The 20464-nt window shown below is 44.2% G+C and overlaps 1 protein-coding gene across 2 annotated transcripts in view; it reads left to right on the plus strand.

Moving 5' to 3' along the window:
- The first annotated feature begins 15669 nt into the window (after nucleotides 1-15669).
- The window catches only part of HNRNPUL1 (heterogeneous nuclear ribonucleoprotein U like 1), a 226452-nt gene continuing 221657 nt past the window's right edge, over nucleotides 15670-20464 (plus strand). For both annotated transcript variants that reach the window (XM_030217273.1, XM_030217274.1), the window contains exon 1: nucleotides 15670-16237. In XM_030217273.1, coding sequence (XP_030073133.1) covers nucleotides 16042-16237 — 196 coding nt within the window. In that variant the 5' untranslated portion in view covers nucleotides 15670-16041. The remainder of the gene's footprint in view (nucleotides 16238-20464) is intronic.

Here is a 20464-nt window from a genome sequence, read left to right on the forward strand (position 1 = left end):
TATTTAGGCATGAAGACATATGGTATACCTATTTCTCTGAGTGGAGGTATGAGTGATGTGAGATTACGGGGATGAGATTGCAGAAGTGGATGTATGATGCATTAGTGAACAGTGAGTGTGGACTTTATGTGTTTTGGCTCTTTCCGTAGATTTCTTCAAAAAGATGGGTCTTCAATAATTTGCGGAAGGAAGCTTGTTCGAGGATCGTTCTTAAGTTGCGCGGCAGTGTATTCCAAAACTGCGTGCTTATGTGAGAGAAGGTGCAAGGTTAAAAATGCACACAAAAAAATGTGACTCCACAGATAAAGGATTTTCTACAGGCAGGGAAGAAATAATGGTATTTATTTATTAAAACTTGTACTCCACAGCTCCATTCTTCCCTTTGAACTGCAAAGCAGAACACAGGAAATTAGAAGAGAACAGACACCATACAATAAAGCCAGTTCAAACACCAGAACTACTACTACTACTACTACTATTTAGCATTTCTATAGCGCTACAAGGCATACGCAGCGCTGCACAACTAAATGCTTGTGTCAGCAGAACAGCTTTTTAGACCCTTCCTAAATGTCAAAGAATCAGTCTCATTCCACAGGGAAGCAGGGAATTTATTTCACAGCCTACACCCTGCAACAGATAGGCATCCATTGTAACAGTGAGCTTCCCTCACTGACGGAACAGCAAACTGCAGGCAGTCGAACAAAAAAACAACAACCAGGAAGATAATATTTTTACATACAGAGGCCTGTCAAAATGCAAACTTGTAAATAGGACTATACATAATTGAAATTTGACTTGGATGCACTACCAGCCGCAAATGCATTGCCATCAGTTTCGGGGCAGTAGATTTAAAATGCCTAGTACAAGCTGGGTGGCCATATTGGTGACAATTTATTTATTTATTTATTGCATTTGTATCCCACATTTTCCCACCTATTTGCAGGCTCAATGTGGCTTACAATTTTCCGTCATGGCTTTTGCCATTCCAGAGTAAAAGATACAATTGGTATTACATGGAGAACATGGATGACATAGTAAAAATAATCAATCAGGTGAGAAGAGAAACATTCAATTGGTAAACATGGGGGACATAATAAAATTAAACGATTGGTAAAAAGAGAGAGCATTCATAATATGAATTAAGTGGTGATGCTTTACAGTTCTTATTATGGATCATTGTGGGATGCCTTGTTAAAGAGGTGAGTCTTCAGTGATTTACAAAAGTTAATTAGGTTGCGAACTGTTTTCAGGTCAAATGGCAATGCATTCCACAGCTGCAAACTCAAGTATGAGAAGCTGGACACATGTATTAATCTGTATTTTAGTCCTTTACAGCTGGGGAAGTGAAGATTCAGGAATTCTATAAAAAGCGCCAAAAGTTAGGCACCAAAATGCAGTGTGCTCAGTGCAAATTCTATAAGAGCACATCCTGGCGCCCAGATTCCACTACAGAACACCAACCTATGCTGGCATTTACATGCCAAAATTTAGGCACATCCACTTATGCCATGTCAAAAGCAGGTATAAATGTGTGCACTTAAATGTGGCGCTTCAGCATGTAACTTACAGTATTTTACATGTTACACAGGTAAATGTTGAACATGCCCATCCCCTACACATTTGCCTCCTGTGAACGCCCAACTTGCATTTGCCCAATTAGCACTTAACTGTAACAGTCATGTGCATAAGAACATAAGAATAGCCATACTGGATCAGACCAATGGTCCATCTAGCCCAGTATCCTGCTTCCAAAACAGTGGCCAATCCAGATCACGAATACCTGGCAGAATCCCAATAGTCATGATGGATTATTATGAAGCAGCCTTTGGGAAAAGAAAGGTTTTTAGCCCCTTCCTGAAGTTGAGGTAGCTGTTTTCCGTTCTGACTTGAATAGGTAGAGAGTTCCTTGGACTCCAAGTACGGGGAATAGAGCGCTGGAAATCTTCTGGTTTCGAATTATCTTTTCAAATGGTGATACTAACATTAGTTGTTTCAGTCTGTTAGACTGGACCAGATATAGTGAAATGGTCTTAGTCAGCAGATAAGAGGTGAAGCCCTGTAAGATTTGAAAATCTAAACAAGCAGCTTTAAATCTGAGTCTTTCTGCTATGGGAAGCCAGTGCAATTTGTTTAGATGAGTTGAAACACTAGTATATCTCTTCAATCTGTATATTAGTCTTGAAGCTGTATTCTGTATGATTTGCGGTTTTTTTTTCTGATATTGTCACTTAATACCAAGAAATAGAACGTTACAGTAATCCATGTGAGGTAGGACTAACATTTGGACTTGTAGTACAAGAATGGTCTGACTAGACATAGCTGTCTCATTTTGAATAGCGTTTTCTTCCCTAGCTGATTAATAAGTGAAGAGAAGGTGAGTGAAGAATCATGCAAGACCCCTAATACTCTGGTTTCAGATTCGACTCTAAAGCTTTGACCATTGGACCAAGATATTGATGATGGGACCTCAACTCCCTGATTTCGGAACCACAGGACCTTGGTTTTTTCCGCATTCAGTTTCAGTTTATTGGTCAGGGCCCAGGTGCTGACAGCAGTCATACCATTCGCTACAGACAGAGTTGGATCTTTGTTTGATGCTGCTACTGGTAAGAGAAGCAGGATGTCATCCGCGCGTAGGATGAAAGTGAAATGATACTGCAGCAATTTAGCTAATTATTTTCCCTGTTATTATCATTATTGCCAGGCAGTCTTACTGCTTGAACCAGGTCCTGAGTTCCCCTGAGAAGTAGGCCCAAAATAGCTCACCTCTTGCCTGTTTCATGTTTAACAGCTCAATGACACAGTCATGTATGGCAGATAGGGATTCCTCAGCATGAGAATTTACTCAGGCCATGACTGGGGTCATTGAAATCTCCATTATGGTGCTCTCAGTTTTTTCAGCCTGTCTAATTGTTTAACATTTCAAGCTGTTTTAGTATTCTAGTCAAGTGGATGGTAATCTGTACTGTATGATGGCCATCTGGCAGCTGTTTCCAGCAGTAATAAAATGTGTATACTAACACAGTACATGTCTGCAGACAGAGGCCCAGATGCATTAAAGACGTCGGTAATTCCCGTTCCCTACCGATTCCATAGCGAATCGGTAGGGAACGGGAATGCATCAACGATAGGGAATGCAAATGAGCTACTCGTTGTAGCTCACTTGCATTCTCTATTCCTTCGGTACCTGAGTCGGAGAATCGGGACGTCCCTTTTGATTAGGCTCCTCTTCCTGGTCTCTTCAGCCAATCAAAGCGGGCTTAGCTGGCTGTTGTCAGCGAAACGCGCTCTGATTGGCTGAAGAGACCAGGAAGAGGAGCCTAATCTAAAGGGACGTCCCGATTCTCCGGCAACCAGGAAAATATAAAAGTTTTGCTGTGGAGGGGCAGCGAAGACAAAATAGAAGGGGGGAAAAAACACCAGCGCCGGCAGAGCTAAAAAAAAATGCGAAAAAAAGACGTCTCTCAGAAGCGCAGGGAGAGTACGTCCTTAAAGGACACCCCTCACATGCGCTCCCTGCTTTTTTTTTTCTTTTTTACCTTTTTTGGGGGCCCTTTTCCTTTCCGATTCCCTCACAGGAGCCCTAACGACAGGTCAGACATCTTGTTAGGGTTCCTACGGTAAGGGAATCGGAAAAACGGTAGTGCATCTCATTATAATGGGCTGCAACGGTAGTGCAGCTCATTATAATAGCTTTTCAATCATTTGCATTCCGTTTTCGTAGCCTGCTACCGTGGCAGGGAAAATGCCCTTAGTGCATGCCCGGGGTGAACTACTTGTGCTTTAAACTGGCTGGAACCAGTTTAAAATGCAAGTTGTGGGCTCGTTAGGTTTTGTGCATCTGGGCCAGAGATCCTTCAGCCTCTCCAAACTTCCCAGTGTTTCTGATCTACACAGTTACGGCCAGTGATCAGATGACCAGATATGACCAGCGATCAGCTGTAGAAAACTGATGGCTTATACCAAGCTTGTCCAACCTTTTTTTTTTTTTTATCAGGGGCCACATTTTATATTTTATAACATTCGGAGGGCCAAAGCATGCACCGTCGTAGTTTGCCGCATGTTTCATCAAATAGTGACAAAATAAAAAGTGCATTGTCTCTTCCTTAGCTTTCACTCAGTCTCACTCTTGCTCATGTAAACCCCTCCCCCCACCATCTTTTATCCAGTCTCTCTTCCTCATGTAATCCCCCCCCCCCAGCTTTCATCCAGTCTCTCTCGCTCATGTAACCCCTCCCCCACCAGCCTTCAACTAGGGGCCTTTTTACTAAGCCGCATAAGCATCTATGTGCGCCTAACATGCGCCAATTTGGAGTTACTGCCCGGCTACCGCGTGGCTCTTGCGGTAATTTCACTTTTGGCGCGTGTCCAATACACGTGTCCAAAAAAATAATTTTTATTTTCTGGCGCACATCTGCTACGCGCGTCAAGTGGCATTTGACTCTCGTAGGTCATTACCTACTGCTTAACGCGTGACACCTTACCGCTAAGTCAAAGGCTGGTGGTAAAGTCTCAGACCCAAAATGGACGCGCGCCACTTTTGATTTTGCCGCACGTCCATTTTTAGCAAAAATTTAAAGAAGGCATTTTTTGCAGGCGCGCTGATAAATGGATCTGCGCAAACCCAAAACCCTTGGTGGGCTGGGTTCTGACCTGTAGGCCAGGGCCTGTCTTAGGCAGGGGCGACAGGAGCGGTCGCACAGGGCCTCGCAGCTCCAGGGGCCCTGCGGCGCTTCCTGTCGCTCCCTGCCATTGATCCTCAGCTGCTTTCCTTCCAGCTGCCCTGCGTTTAAAAAGTCACAGCGGCAGCATTAGCAAAAAAACAGGCTTGCCTCTAGCCTTTAAGCCTTCCCCTTCTCTCTCAGCGTGCACTGTGCCGCCTTTCTCTGATGCAATTTCCTGTTTCCGGCTTCCACGAAGGTGGCACAGTGCATGCTGAGAGAGAAGGGGAAGGCTTAAAGGCAGACGAGCCTGCTTTTTCGCTGACGCTGACGCCTGCCACTGCTGCAACTTTTTAAACGCAGGGCGGCTGGAAGGAAAGGAGGGACCCGTTGGTTGTTTTTCAGAAAAGATAAGTGCATGCCGTTTGCATTTTTTGTTCTTGTTTTTGCAATTTGAAATATATATATATTTTTTTTTCTAGGGGTTTTCTCGACCAATGATTGATATTGGAACTGAAGTGCAAGTTTGTTGAAATTGAACATCTGTCCTGCCAGCATCTGAGGTCCTTTTCCCCTATCAAAAATACTCACAGAGTTTAAAACCTATAGAATACAAAACTTATAGAGAACAGATAACAACTGTTACTGTGAAGCCTTATTATCATCAAAGCTAGTCCATATATTTTGTTTTGAGTGTGGTACTGTGCAGTCTTGGTCACTTCATTGAGTATTGCATAAACCAATATTCTCATAACGTTATCCTTTCCTGTATGTATAAGTACTTCCAAGAGCCTCCTCTTCTGTAATTTGATTTATAATCATTTCACATTTATCAGTGCCATTCCCCACCTTAGATGATGTATCAGTTCTTCTTGTGTAAATACTGAGCAATATATATATATATATCTTCCATCTGAGTTTTTCTTCTTTTAGAAACACAAAAATATAGAAAATGACTGTATGGCCTATTCAGTCTGCCCATCCATACCATCCACTATTTCTTCCTTTCCCTTAGAGATCCTATATGCTTGTCCCATGCTTTCTAGAATTCAGATAGAGTCTTAGTCTGCACCACCTCCACTGGAAGGCAGTTCCACATTTCCACCACCCTATCCATAAAAAAGGTATTTCCTTCGATTACTTCTAAGTCTGGCCTCTATCACCTTCATCCCATGCCCTCTCATTCCTGAGATGCCTTTCAGTTGAAAGACTCACTTCCTGTGCATTTATAAATGTCTTTATAATATCTTCCTTCTCCCACCTTTCTTTCAAAGTATACATGCTACTGAGATCTTTAAAACTGTCCCCAAACACCTCATGTCAAAGTCCATTGACCATTTTAATAGCTGCCCTCTGGACCGACTCTATCTTGTTTATGTCCTTTTGAAAGTGCGGCTTCCAGAACTGTACACAGTACTCTGTGTACACAGTACTGCCAACGCCAGACTTCGCGCCTTCTGTCTCGCCGCACCCTATGCCTGGAATAAACTTCCTGAGCCCCTACGTCTTGCCCCATCCTTGGCCACCTTTAAATCTAGACTGAAAGCCCACCTCTTTAACATTGCTTTTGACTCGTAACCACTCGCCTCCACCTACCCTCCTCTCTTCCTTCCCGTTCACATTAATTGATTTGATTTGCTTACTTTATTTTTTTTTTTTGTCTATTAGATTGTAAGCTCTTTGAGCAGGGACTGTCTTTCTTCTATGTTTGTGCAGCGCTGCGTACGCCTTGTAGCGCTATAGAAATGCTAAATAGTAGTAGTAGTACTCTAAATTGGGTCCTACCAGAAACTTATACAGAGGCACTATCACTTCTTTACCTTGCTGGCCATTGCTCTCCCAGTGCACCAAAGCATTCTTCTGACTTTTGTCATCACCTTTTCTACCTAACAACCTTACGATTATCTTACGATCATCACCTTAGGCTCACACCAAGTCCTGCTCTTCTTTTGCGCACAGAACTTCATCCCCTATACTGTACTGTTCCCTCGGGTTTTTGCAGCCTAGATGCATGATCCTGCATTTTTTAAAATCATTTATTTATAATTTTTTCATTTTACAAGTATCACTTGCAAAACAGTAAAACAGAGATGATTGTACATTAAAACAATATTAGAAGAAAACAATCTCAACAAGATAAATGGATTTCATACAATCTTTCTCTTTCTTAGACCACAAAATAAATAGGGAGAGTGAAACAAGACAAGGAGATCAATTTAAACAACAGCAAACAAAGAAAACGTGGTATTAACCCGATTATCCCCAATTATTATTTATCTAAATCATTATTGCACATTGATCATCTGGTTGGTTTCTTCAAGACCATAACCATAGTCCGTCAATTTCATTGGAAACATACTTATTGTCCAATATTAGTGAAAGTAATACACCTGATTTCATTTTTTTTCCTTTTAAAACCAGAAATTGTTTAACAATACAAACCCTTGAATCTCCAATCCAATTCCTGCTGATTAAAGTAATCCCAGTTTCACAGGCTTCACTCCTTTTGAATTAATATATTAAGAGGAATAATTTCAGAGGAAAAAAAACATTAGGAGTCATACCCGGAACTCTGGGAAAACAACTATCTCGATATTAATCATCTGTAACAATATTCATTTTGTTCATATTTTTCTGGTCTTTTATCATTTTCAAATCTTAACCGTTTCCTACTTCAATAGAACTTCATTTGCTGTATATTCTCAAAGGATTCGATTAGATTATCCATGTGGCTCATTAACAAGACTATAACTGAAGCAAAGTCATTCTCTACCACCGTCAGGTCCTGGAGCACCCTCCAGATGACATTCAATGCATCCTCCACGGGAGCCAAAAACTCCAAGCTGATAACTCTTAAGGGTTTAGGAGTAGCACCGCCGACACGGGTTCAGCTGTAAACGACTTCCGTTTCAGCATACACTCCTAACTCACTCCTCCACTCCTTTGGGCATGGTGGTTAAATGATTTTTGAGCGATGAAGTTGTTTCCAGGTCCAAGAGCATCGACGCTCCTTCGTCGGCGCTAATCAAAGGACTCATCAACCCAGTCATCTATGGGCAGCTCGTCACACAGCGGTCCCACACTTGCTGCACAGGGGACAAAACGCTGGTCATCGGCGACTGACCCCCCCATTGTCCCCTTCCTCTGTTAAGGCAACTGCAATGCAGAGAGGAAATTTCAAGTGAACAAAAACTGAACTTCAGAGGACAGCTGGGCCGTTGAGTGTACGAGCTTCAGGTCACCATCTTTCCCCTCTCCCTAATTTGGGACACTCTTTGTCTGGTTTCTCCTCAGAGGCCTGTCTGATACAGTGGTGGAAATAAGTATTTGATCCCTTGCTGATTTTGTAAGTTTGCCCACTGACAAAGACATGAGCAGCCCATAATTGAAGGGTAGGTTATTGGTAACAGTGAGAGATAGCACATCACAAATTAAATCCGGAAAATCACATTGTGGAAAGTATATGAATTTATTTGCATTCTGCAGAGGGAAATAAGTATTTGATCCCCCACCAACCAGTAAGAGATCTGGCCCCTACAGACCAGGTAGATGCTCCAAATCAACTCGTTACCTGCATGACAGACAGCTGTCGGCAATGGTCACCTGTATGAAAGACACCTGTCCACAGACTCAGTGAATCAGTCAGACTCTAACCTCTACAAAATGGCCAAGAGCAAGGAGCTGTCTAAGGATGTCAGGGACAAGATCATACACCTGCACAAGGCTGGAATGGGCTACAAAACCATCAGTAAGACGCTGGGCGAGAAGGAAACAACTGTTGGTGCCATAGTAAGAAAATGGAAGAAGTACAAAATGACTGTCAATCGACAAAGATCTGGGGCTCCACGCAAAATCTCACCTCGTGGGGTATCCTTGATCATGAGGAAGGTTAGAAATCAGCCTACAACTACAAGGGGGGAACTTGTCAATGATCTCAAGGCAGCTGGGACCACTGTCACCACGAAAACCATTGGTAACACATTACGACATAACGGATTGCAATCCTGCAGTGCCCGCAAGGTCCCCCTGCTCCGGAAGGCACATGTGACGGCCCGTCTGAAGTTTGCCAGTGAACACCTGGATGATGCCGAGAGTGATTGGGAGAAGGTGCTGTGGTCAGATGAGACAAAAATTGAGCTCTTTGGCATGAACTCAACTCGCCGTGTTTGGAGGAAGAGAAATGCTGCCTATGACCCAAAGAACACCGTCCCCACTGTCAAGCATGGAGGTGGAAATGTTATGTTTTGGGGGTGTTTCTCTGCTAAGGGCACAGGACTACTTCACCGCATCAATGGGAGAATGGATGGGGCCATGTACCGTACAATTCTGAGTGACAACCTCCTTCCCTCCGCCAGGGCCTTAAAAATGGGTCGTGGCTGGGTCTTCCAGCACGACAATGACCCAAAACATACAGCCAAGGCAACAAAGGAGTGGCTCAGGAAGAAGCACATTAGGGTCATGGAGTGGCCTAGCCAGTCACCAGACCTTAATCCCATTGAAAACTTATGGAGGGAGCTGAAGCTGCGAGTTGCCAAGCGACAGCCCAGAACTCTTAATGATTTAGAGATGATCTGCAAAGAGGAGTGGACCAAAATTCCTCCTGACATGTGTGCAAACCTCATCATCAACTACAGAAGACGTCTGACCGCTGTGCTTGCCAACAAGGGTTTTGCCACCAAGTATTAGGTCTTGTTTGCCAGAGGGATTAAATACTTATTTCCCTCTGCAGAATGCAAATAAATTCATATACTTTCCACAATGTGATTTTCCGGATTTAATTTGTGATGTGCTATCTCTCACTGTTACCAATAACCTACCCTTCAATTATGGGCTGCTCATGTCTTTGTCAGTGGGCAAACTTACAAAATCAGCAAGGGATCAAATACTTATTTCCACCACTGTATGGGTAGCCCTTCAGCATAGCCCTCTGAGTCATTGAAACACGGAAGCCCCTCCACCACTTACAAGGTGGTGTCCCTTCGGAGAGGTCCTGCATTTTTAAGCATGAAATCTTAGCTGCCAAATTCTAGACCACTCTTCAAGCTTCATGAGATCCCTCTTCATGCTATCTACACCATCAAGGGTGTCTACCCTATTAAGATTTTGATATCATCTGCAATGAGACAAACCTTTACAGATATAGCCCTTCCACAATATTGCTAACAAAAAAAAAAGTTAAACAGAGCCAGCCCAAAAACTGATCCCAGGATCACACTATTGGTAAACATCCCTTTCTTCCGAGTAAACTCCACTTACCAATACCCTTAGGGCCCTGTTTACTAAGGTGCACTAGCTTTTTTAGTGCGCGCTAAATACTAGAGTCGCCCATATGTTCCTATGGGCGACTTTAGCATTTAGCGCACGCTAAAAACGTTAGCATGCCCTTAGCGCTGCTTAGTAAACAGGGCCCTAAGTCGCCTTCCACTCAACCAGTTGCTAACCCAGTCAGTCATTTTAGGGTCCATACCAAGGGCACTAACTGGCCAATATTCAAAACTATATAACTGCCTGGGTTTGGCAGAAATATTTAGCGCCAAACCAGCTATGTTTAGCTGTAAAAATAGGCTGCATAAAGAGCAGGCCTATCTTTAACCGCTAAGCACTTAGGAGATCTTTTACTAAGCCGCAGTAACGTTTTTAGCTCACTGTAGAAATCAGCTGGCGGTAAACGCCTAGACGCCAATAGGAATATAACAGGCGTCTCGGGTGGGACTACCTCCGGTGGCCACATTGGGCTGGCTGTAGTCCCGGAAGAGTGAGCGGTAAGCCCGTGTTGGGCTTACAGCCGCTCTGTAAAAGGGCCCCATAATAAGGTAATTATTTACTACTTTCCTTTTGATCTCCCTTTCTGCCTTTGTTTGACTGATACTCTGTCCTCCTGTAGCTACAAAAGAACATAAGAATAGCCATACTGGGGGCAAGATGCACAAAAGTCCTCGTTAGAGTCGTTCCGTACCGAATTCCATAAGGAATCAGTACGGAATGGCTATGCACGAAGGAAAGGGAATGCAAATGAGCTGCTTGTTGCAGCTCACTTGCATTCTCTAGCCCTGCGTTAAAACCGTCGATAATAGGCCCGTAAAGCATGTGCAGAGCAGCCAAGCGTTATGCTGGCTGCTCTGCACATGCCAAAAACAAAACAAAACAAAAACAAACACGTCCTTTATGGACGGCCTTGTCGTCCCCCCCCCCCCCCCGCCCAAGGTCACCGCTGCTCCCCGCTCCCCCCTGCATTAAAATCATGACTTTTTAGGCAGCCCCAGCCCCCCTCCCTCCCTTCCTTCCTCTCTTTCTCCTTTTTTAGAAAAAACAGCTCCCGCCATCCTCCGCCCCGTGCCCCGCCGCACCCCCTGAGGTTGTCGCCGCCACTGCTCCCCCCTCCACCGGGCCCCCCTCCGTCTGAAACCGGGCCCATGCAGCGCCTCTCACCTCCGTGTGAAGGCGCTGCACGGGCAAGAACAGCTGATCGCCTCCTCCGTTCCTCCTGGGCCCGCCCTCGTCTGACGTAAGTAACCTACGTAGGTTACTTACGTCAGACGAGGGTGGGCCCAGGAGGAATGGAGGGACATCGGAGGAGGCGATCAGCTGTTCTTGCCCGTGCAGCACCTTCACACAGAGGTGAGAGGCGCTGCATGGGCCCAGTCTCACGGAGGGGGGCCCAGTGGAGGGGGGGAGCGGTGGCGACAACCTCACGGGGGGCGGCGGGGGTGGGGCACGGGGCAGAGGATGGTGGGAGCTGTTTTTTCTAAAAAAGGAGAAAGAGAGGAAGGGAGGGAGGGGTGCCGGGGCTGCCTAAAAAAGTCACGATTTTAATGCAGGGGGGAGCAGGGAGCAGCGGCGATCTCGGGAGGGGGGAGGGGCAAGGCCATCCATAAAGGACACTCCTGATGAGCGTTTTTGCCCCCTTCCCGATTTTTTTTCACATTGTTTTGGAAGCCGGGCAGCCCCAATGAGAGGTACAGACCTCTCATTAGCTTTCCTGGAGTTTTCCAGCGTTAGGGCAAGCGGAAAACCTTAGTGCATCTCATTTCAATAGGGTTTCTACACAATTTGCTCATCTGCATTCCGTTTTCCTTTGCTCGGAAATTGGGCTTTAGTACATGCCAGGGTTAAAAACTTGTTCCTTAAAGGCTCGTTAAAGGCTCATTTAGTTTAGTGCATCTTGCCCTGGGTCAGAACAATGGCCCATCTAGCCCAGTATCCTGCTTCCCAAAGTGGTCAATCCAGGTCCCAAGTACTTGGCAGAAACCCAATTAGCAGCAACATTCCACGCTACCAATCCCGGGGCAAGCAGTGGCTTCCCTCATGTGCATCTTAGCTTATGGAATTCCTTTCCTGCTTTTGATATTTTTGATTGTTCATCGCTCTGATTTGCTTTGTAATAAGTGTGATTTTATCAAATCTGAATACACATAAACATAAAATGCTATAGTATGTAATTGTCAGAGGTGTGTTCGCATTTGGGCAAACCATAGATGAGGATCTAGTTATGCACATGACTTAAGGAATACTGTTGTAAATTATGTATTTACTGCTGCATTTAGGCACTAACATTTACACAAGTCATAGACCTTTTGCATAAGTTTGTGCCTAAATCTAGGCATGCCAGTTCTGACATGCCAGTATTCTATAACAGTGTTTCCCAAGTCCAGTCCTGGAGCACCCCTTGCCAGTCAGGTTTTTACGATATCCACAATGAATATGCATGAACTTGATTTCCATACATTGCCTCCAAGGTATGCTAATCTCTTCATACATATTCATTATGGATAGCCTGATAACTTGACTGGCAAGGGGTACTCCAGTACTGGACTTGGAAAACACTGTTCTATAACAACATTTATATGTGTAAATTGTGGCACCCTGTTACAGAATTTCCTCCTAAGTACCATCCACAGAAAAACAAACTTTTTTTCTCACCCTTCCACGATGCTGTTTATACAAATACTGACCAAAACCAACCCCAGAAGTGAACTTTGAAGCACACCACTCACCACTTTTCTTTCTTCAGAGTGAATTTGATCTTCCACCACATTCTGTCACCTATTTCTCAACCAGTTTCTAAGCCAGTCAGTCCATCACCTTAGAACTCACCCCTAGACTGGTCAGTTTATAAGCTTCCTATGCAGGATTTTTACCTTTTTCATTGGCACTGTAAAATCTGTGAGGGTGCCGTTGTACCTGTATATAATATGTAAACCACTTTGGTTGTATCACAGAAAGGTGGTATATCAAATGCATGACCTAAAGTCCAAACCCAAGCTATTGAGGCTGGTTCTGAGTGCCTATTCTATAAAGGCACATAGGGGAGCACACTCATGTGTGCCAGCTCTGTAGGTGCTTGAGCACCCCTGGTATTGAGCAAACACCTTCAGTTTGTCAGGGCAATTTCTCCAAATGGAGAAATTAGACCTTACCTGCTAATTTGCTTTCCTTTAGTCCCTCCGGACCGGCCCAGAATGTGACTGATGGGTTGTACACGACTTCCAGCAGGTGGAGACTGAGAAAAAAAACCGTGACTCTAGAGAGAGCCAATAAGAGCCCTTGGCAACAAGAGAAAGATCCAGTAACAAAGTACCAAAGCAGAAGGAAGTAAAAAAATACGTAATGGTCTGTGCATACGAAAGCCTGAGCAGCCACCGGCACATTGCCAACACACAGTGGCGTAGCAAGGAGGGCTGCCACCCGGGGCGGTTCGCCGTTGCACCCCCCCCCCAGGTGCAGCACGATGACACCCCCCCCCTCAGCGCATCAACACCCCCCGACCCAGTGCCTACTCTCCTCAGCTCCCTCCAACCAGCTGAGTACCCTACCTTTAAAGAAATTTCGGAAGCCGTGGAGAGGCGAGGCGCAGCGCCTCGCGCCTGCAAGTAAAAGAAGCATGGATCGTCATCGGGCCTTCCCTCACGCTGTCTGTCCCGCCCTTGCGGAAATAGGATCAGCAACAGGAAGGATGTATGCAGGGCAGTGCTCCAGGCAGGAAAGAGGGGGCTCTTTCCTGCCCTGAAGAGGTCACTAGACCATCAGGGCAGTAGTAAGGTAAGGGGAGGGGGGCGACGGGGTATGTGACAGGGGGGAGGGGAAAATGTGACAGGGGGTGGAGCGAGGGTGTGACAGGGGTAGTGGGGCGGCTGTGAAAGGGGGCGGGGCAGGGTGTGGTGGGGCGGGGCATGTGTCCTCCTTTTGGGGGGACAAAATATGGTAACCCTAGCTATGCAGCCGGTGCTTGGCTCTCCTGAGACCTCTTCACTGAAGCTTCTCCTTTTTAAAAAAATGTTTTTACTCAAGCACAGCTTAAAAGAATACCAGGGAGGATATGGGGGGAGGGACCCGGCCACCCGTGTTTCACACCTCCGAGGTGCTACGAGACCCCCATGGGCCTCTGCCTCTAAATAACAGGCTTTTTAAAAATATATATCTGGATGCACAGAAGAAATAAATTCACCCAAACCAAGATATTAAAACCAACTAAAAAAATTACAGCAAGAAATATAAAAAATATAACATAAATATAATATAAAGAATGAGACTGAAGGGCTCACCTGCTGGAGACTGAGATTACTGGATCTTTCTCTTGTTGCCAAGGGCTCTTATTGGCTCTCTCTAGAGTCACAGTTTTTTTTCTCAGTCTCCACCTGCTGGAAGGCGTGAACAACCCATCAGTCACATTCTGGGCCGGTCAGGAGGGACTCTAAGGAAGGGTTAGTTTTGCATACCCGGCAGAAATGAACCTTACTAAGCCAGGGCATGTGGAATATGATCAGTCTCTCAAATTTACTGCTAATTTATTTATTTATTATATTTGTATCTCACACTTTCCCACTAAAAGCAGGCTCAATGCAGCTTAAATAGTAATAGGTAACACAGAATTTTGTTATGTAAAGTAGGAAATTAAGTATAACATAATAGAAGGATGGATGGGTAGGTAGGTAGGTAGAGACAGGTGATAGAGAGGAGGGTAAGGTGGGAGATAGATTCTGGGTCAATGTCGTTTTCTCTTCAGTATATGTAAGGTAGATGGGTTCATGAGATTAATCTGGGTCTTTTGGGTAGGCTTGTTTGAACAGATGGGTTTTTAGTGCTTTTCTGAATGGTAGGTGGTCATAGATTGCTCGGATAGCTCTAGGGAGAGCGTCATTCCAAAGAGAACTTCCCAAGATACAACACATATAGGTAACTTATTCAGGTGGGTAAGGAAATTATTTGTGATCAAGCCTGACACCCAAAATTATTGTGAGGGGTAATTTGTTTTGCGTTTAGCAACCCCACACATTTTGAGAAATTGGCTTCTATGCCTAGGCTAACTTTTTGAACTTCTCACCCTGTTATAGCATAACCACAGATTCAAGCACCCCTCACTCGAACAAAGGTAATTTGTACTTTAAAATAAATAGGAAGAAATATTTTTTTCACTCAACGAAGTTAAGCTTTGGAACTCTTTGCAGGAGTGTGTGTATTTCGGTTTAAAATAGGTTTTGGCCAAGTTCCTGGAGGAAAAGTCTACAGACTGCAATTGAGACAGACATGGGGAAGCCAGTGCTTGCTTGCCCCTGGGCCTGGGGTTGGTGTAGCGTGAAATGCTACTTACTGGGGGCGGGACGGGTTCTGTGACCTGGATTGGCTGCTGTTGGATACAGGGCTAGATGGACCAATGACCCAGTAACAGTAAGGATATTCTTATGTTCTTACAAATCCCTCCCATCCTTTCTTTTTTCGCGCTTTAAGGGCAATGAAATACTCTTGTCTGATTGGTCCAAAACGGCAGCCCAACAAACGAAACAAATCAAACCCCCTCTAAAATCTATCGCCTTCCTTTGTTCCCCTCCGCTCTCAACTTCATTCACCGCTATATAATTATCCCCACCCCACCCCCTCCTAACAACAGGAGAGGCAAAAAAAGAAAAAAAAAAAAAGCGATCCTCTCCGTCATTGGTTGGCTCTCGCCTCCCTCTCGCTCAGCGCTCTCAGCCAATCCGAAATGCTTTTCTAGAATCCGAAGCCCCTCGCGCCGCGCGCGCTCAGTCGTCAACGACTACGACGTCTGAGTAGCCGCCATTTTGCTCGTTTTCGCTTCTCTGCACGTCTGTGGTGGAGGCTCCGGGCGTCGTTTCTCAGAGCAACGTTGGGAAATAAAGGTTTAGCGGGCTCCCTTCTCCGACGTCACGTTGGAAGGCCGTTTTTACCAAGAAGAGGTCGGGCACAGGTTGGGGAGGAGGAGGAGGCCGGTGCCGCTCATTAGGAAAGCCCTTAGGCTGTGAGGCCTGATCCCTATTATTTTCAGTCGTTTTTTTTTTAATTTTCTGGATTTGTTTTGAAAGTTATTGGGTCAGTTTTTGGATTGGAGTGCTAACGTTTTTCGTGATTTGAATTCGCGTCTGCTATGGACGTGAGGCGCATGCGAGTGAACGAGCTGAAGGAAGAATTACAACAGCGCGGCCTGGACACGCGGGGATTGAAGGCAGAGCTGGCCGAACGACTGCAGGCAGCACTGGAGGATGAGGGTCCCGAGGATCGGGGCCTATATTGCGGAAGTGGTGGATCCCGGCCCTTCCAACAACGCCAGCCGGATGGACACTGTAAGGAATAAATTACTTTTTCTTTGCCTTCAGTTATGTCCTTGGCTTTATAGTTCCGTGCTGTAGGTGATGCTCGAAAGCGGCACTACAACTCCCAGGAGGCTGTGCAGGAATGTTTTTGGGAGATCTTCATAACTTGTGTGGTAATGATTCCTCCAAAAGAGAAAATTTTATCTCTCTTTTGGCATGGGAGCACACGTGTACATTATGGCTGTGGCTGGCGATAAAACCGTAGCAGATGTTTATGGCTTGGGTTTTTATGAAACTTGTTTTTAGTTCACAAACCTGTTAATCCTTACGCCTGAAATCGTGGAGTCCTGTGTAGGACTGTAGTAGTCTTACTTTAGGGGATCCTAACTAAACCTGGCGTCTTGGAATCCCAGTTACTTTGTTTTCAGGCTCTCTATAATGAATATGCATGAGAAAGACTAATGTGGTTTATTTCCATTGCATTTAAATGGATCCTGCATATCAGATATATCTTGAAAGCCCAGTTGGCTGGCAATCCTTGGAGTTAGGTTTGGGAACCATATTTGTAATGGCTACACTCCCTTTTAAGAACTTAACTGAGGAGCCCATTCAATCATTATAGAATTGCTATTTGAATTTGAGATGTGCATAAACTGACATTTAAAACGTTTTTCTTGCATAAACGTCTTTAAATTCCCATTTTACAAAGCTGGGGTATGCAAGTCAGAAACAAGTGCATGCAAATAAAAGGGATGTATGTTGAGTAGGACTAGTGCATAATAACTGGTGATGTCAGATTGACATTAAAATTTACACATTTAGGTTTTGGCAAACTTCTCCTGTTGAGCAATACTCCGCTGGCAGGATTATGGGAAGTTGCCCCCTTAAACTCCCAGTGATTTTTGTCCCTGCCAAACTGACAAGGGGTTCTGGTCTCTTTGACAGTACTAGGAAAATACACATTTATGTTTCTATAATGGCAAACATAACCGCATATGTAGGGATTTCAGTGTTGTTTCTTCGCTTTTTTGCCAGCATATAAGATCCCCAAACTTTTTTCTTGGTTCCAGAAAAGCATAAAAAATAAAAAAAAAAAAAAGCAAAAATCCCGCTATGGAAATTGTTGGACTGTTGAGAGCTGCATACATACACAGGTAGGAGCACAGTTGTGTTTGGACCTGAGTTGCACATGTGCTGGAATGATATTCTGCACATAAATACTGGTTTTGTAAAAAGTATATGCATAGAATAACATTCCATCACATGCACAGAGGTGTACTTAGGTCCTGGGTGAGGATACAATTTTTTTTTCTCAGATCTGTGTACTTATTCAAGCTGCCATTAGCACAGAACCCCTGTACACATGTATTTACATTTTTTACTGCAATATCTGACTACACTAAGGGTATAATTATACACACCAGACCAACTAAAAAATAGGGCTGCATTTAATCGCACTATTAAAATGATTTTGTTTCTACTTCAGCTCCTTGTGACTCTGGGCAAGTCACTTAGGGTCCTGTTTACTAAGGTGCACTGGCATTTTTAGCGAGTGCACAAAATTAGCACACACTAACTGTGTAGGTGCCCATATGAATGTTGTGGATGCCTACACAGCACGTGTTAAAAACGCTAATGTGCCTGTAGTTCCGTTTAGTAAACATGACCCTTAACCCTTCATTGCCCGGAATCATAAGGCGCAGCAGTGGAAACAAAATAAATAAAATACTGGTAACTGTTCAGTTAATTGTGATGACAAATTTTAATCAAAATACATCTGTAAAAATATTAAAGAATAAAAAGTAATGAAAATATAAGAAATACAAACTATAAACTGAAAAATTACAAATTGAAGAATCTAAAATACCCTGCTTCAGAAATGCAGTCCTATTAAAACACAAAACCTCATCAGGAATCAAAAGCTTGCACAAAAAAAAAGCCTTTAAATGTTTTCTGAACTACAATATAAATAATTTGATGGATTTCTGTAGGTATTGAGTTCCATAATATCGCATTTCCAATATAAAAAATAGGGGATTCATAAGTGGTGAGTTTGGCAATCTTAAATGATGGAACATGCAAAAATAGTTTGCGAGCTCAGCGCAAAGTGTTGGCAGGTAGATTCTCAAACTGCTTGCCAGACTAACAAGATCTTTGCTATTACATGGATCAATGTCAAAACTTTAAATTTCACATGCAAAGAAATTAGGAGCCAGTGTTCCCTCAACAATGTTGAGATAAGAGACATGGAGGGGCATAATCAAACGCAAACGCCTATGTGTAAGAACGTCCATCTCTGAGAACGGGTCTGTGAAGGGGCGGGCCGAACTGTATTTTCGAAAAAAATGGACGTCCATCTTGTTTTTCGAAAATACATTGGATTAGGGCGTTTTTTGAGCTGGGCGTTTTTGTTTTTTAGCGATAATCGAAACCGAAGCGGCCCAGCTCAAAAACGACCAAATCCAAGGCATTTGGTCGTGGGAGGGGGCCAGCATTCGTAGTGCACTGGTCCCCCTGAGATACCTCTATACCAGCCTCAAATATCATACCTAGCTCCATGACAGCAGTATGCAGATCCCCAGAGCAATTTTAGTTTAGTTGGTGCTGCGCGGGACCCATGCAGAGAGGAAAAATCGGAAGGAAAAAAGAACAAAAAACAAGCAAGTGCAGTGAGGGACGTCTAAATTACCACGATAGTAAAAGGGGGATTTGAACCAGCAACCTTCTGATTACAAACTCAGTGCTCTAGCCAGTGCACCACGTTATTCAGTTGCTTAGACGTCCTTCCCTTTCCATTAAATCCCTCCAAGTTTCTGTCAGCCAATCACAGCTCGTTTAGCTGACATCGGTGTCAGCTAAACAGCTGTGATTGGCTGACAAACTTGGAGGGACTTAATGGAAAGGGAAGGACGTCTAAGCAACTGAATAACATGGTGCACTGGCTAGAGCACTGAGCTTGTAATCAGAAGGTTGCTGGTTCAAATCCCCCTTTTACTATCGTGGTAATTTAGACGTCCCTCACTGCACTTGCTTTTTTTTTTTTTCTTCCGATTTTTCCTCTCTGCATGGGTCCCGCGCAGCACCAACTAAACTAAAATTACTTTGGGGACCTGCATACTGCTGTCATGGAGCTGTGGATGACATTTGAGGCTGGCTTACAAGTTGGGAAAAAAAGTGTTTAATGTTCGGTTTTTTTTTTTGTGGGAGGGGGTTAGTGACCACTGGGGGAGTCAGGGGAGGTCATCTCCGGTTCCCTCCGGTGGTCATCTGGTCATTTAGGGCACTTTTTTGGGACCTGTTTGTGAAAAAAATTGATCCAACAAAAGTGACCTAAATTCTCTCCAAAAACGCCTTTCTTTTTTCCATTATCGGCTGAGCACGCACATCTCTGCTCAGCCGACAACCACGCCTCAGTTCCGCCTTCACCACGCCCCCATCAACTTTATTCGTTCCCGCAACGGAGTGCAGTTGGAAACGCCCAAAATCGGCTTTCGATTATACCGATTTGGACACCCGTGTGAGAAAGACGTCCATGTCCCGATTTAGGTCGGAATATAGGCGTTTTTCTCTTTCGATTATAAGCAGGCTAGACACCATGCGAGCAGCAGCATTTTTTATTATTTGAAGAGCTTGAAGCATATAAGGACCCTTTTACTAAGCCACGGTAGGCTCTACATGCAGGAGCACGCGCCCAAATGAGACTACCGCCATGCCAGCACGGTAGTCTCATTTAGGGTAATTTCAGATTTGGCACGTCCATAATGCATGGATGAATAATTTCCTCCTACGTGTTCTGGTTCCGTTGTTAAGCAGTGGGTGGGATTAAGGGCTCAAGCCTGTTTTGAGTGCGTGCTGGTTTCATTTTTACCGCAGGCCCTTTTCCTGTCCCATTAAAAAAAAAAAAAAAAAACATTTTTTGTAGATGCGGTAAAAACTGGCCCGGCACGCGCTTTACACTACCGCAGGCCACCTTTTACCGTGGCTTAGTAAAAGGGCCCCATAATTTGGCTGCCCCAAATATAAACCATTACAATAATCCAGTAAAGGCAAGGCAAAAGAGAGATTTTCTGATCCCTGCCAACTTTAGAACTATTGTTAAGTCTTAACAATCTTAATTTAAAAAATAACTTTTGAATTATATCCTATAGCCTTTCATTGATAATGAGGAATCTACAACCACTTCTAAATATTTTAGCTTAAAGACAATAGGAAACTTAATATCATCAATAGGCAATTCAGACAGCAATACATCACTAG

Source organism: Microcaecilia unicolor, chromosome 11, assembly GCF_901765095.1.
Source record: "Microcaecilia unicolor chromosome 11, aMicUni1.1, whole genome shotgun sequence".
Classification (NCBI taxonomy): Eukaryota; Metazoa; Chordata; class Amphibia; order Gymnophiona; family Siphonopidae; genus Microcaecilia; species Microcaecilia unicolor.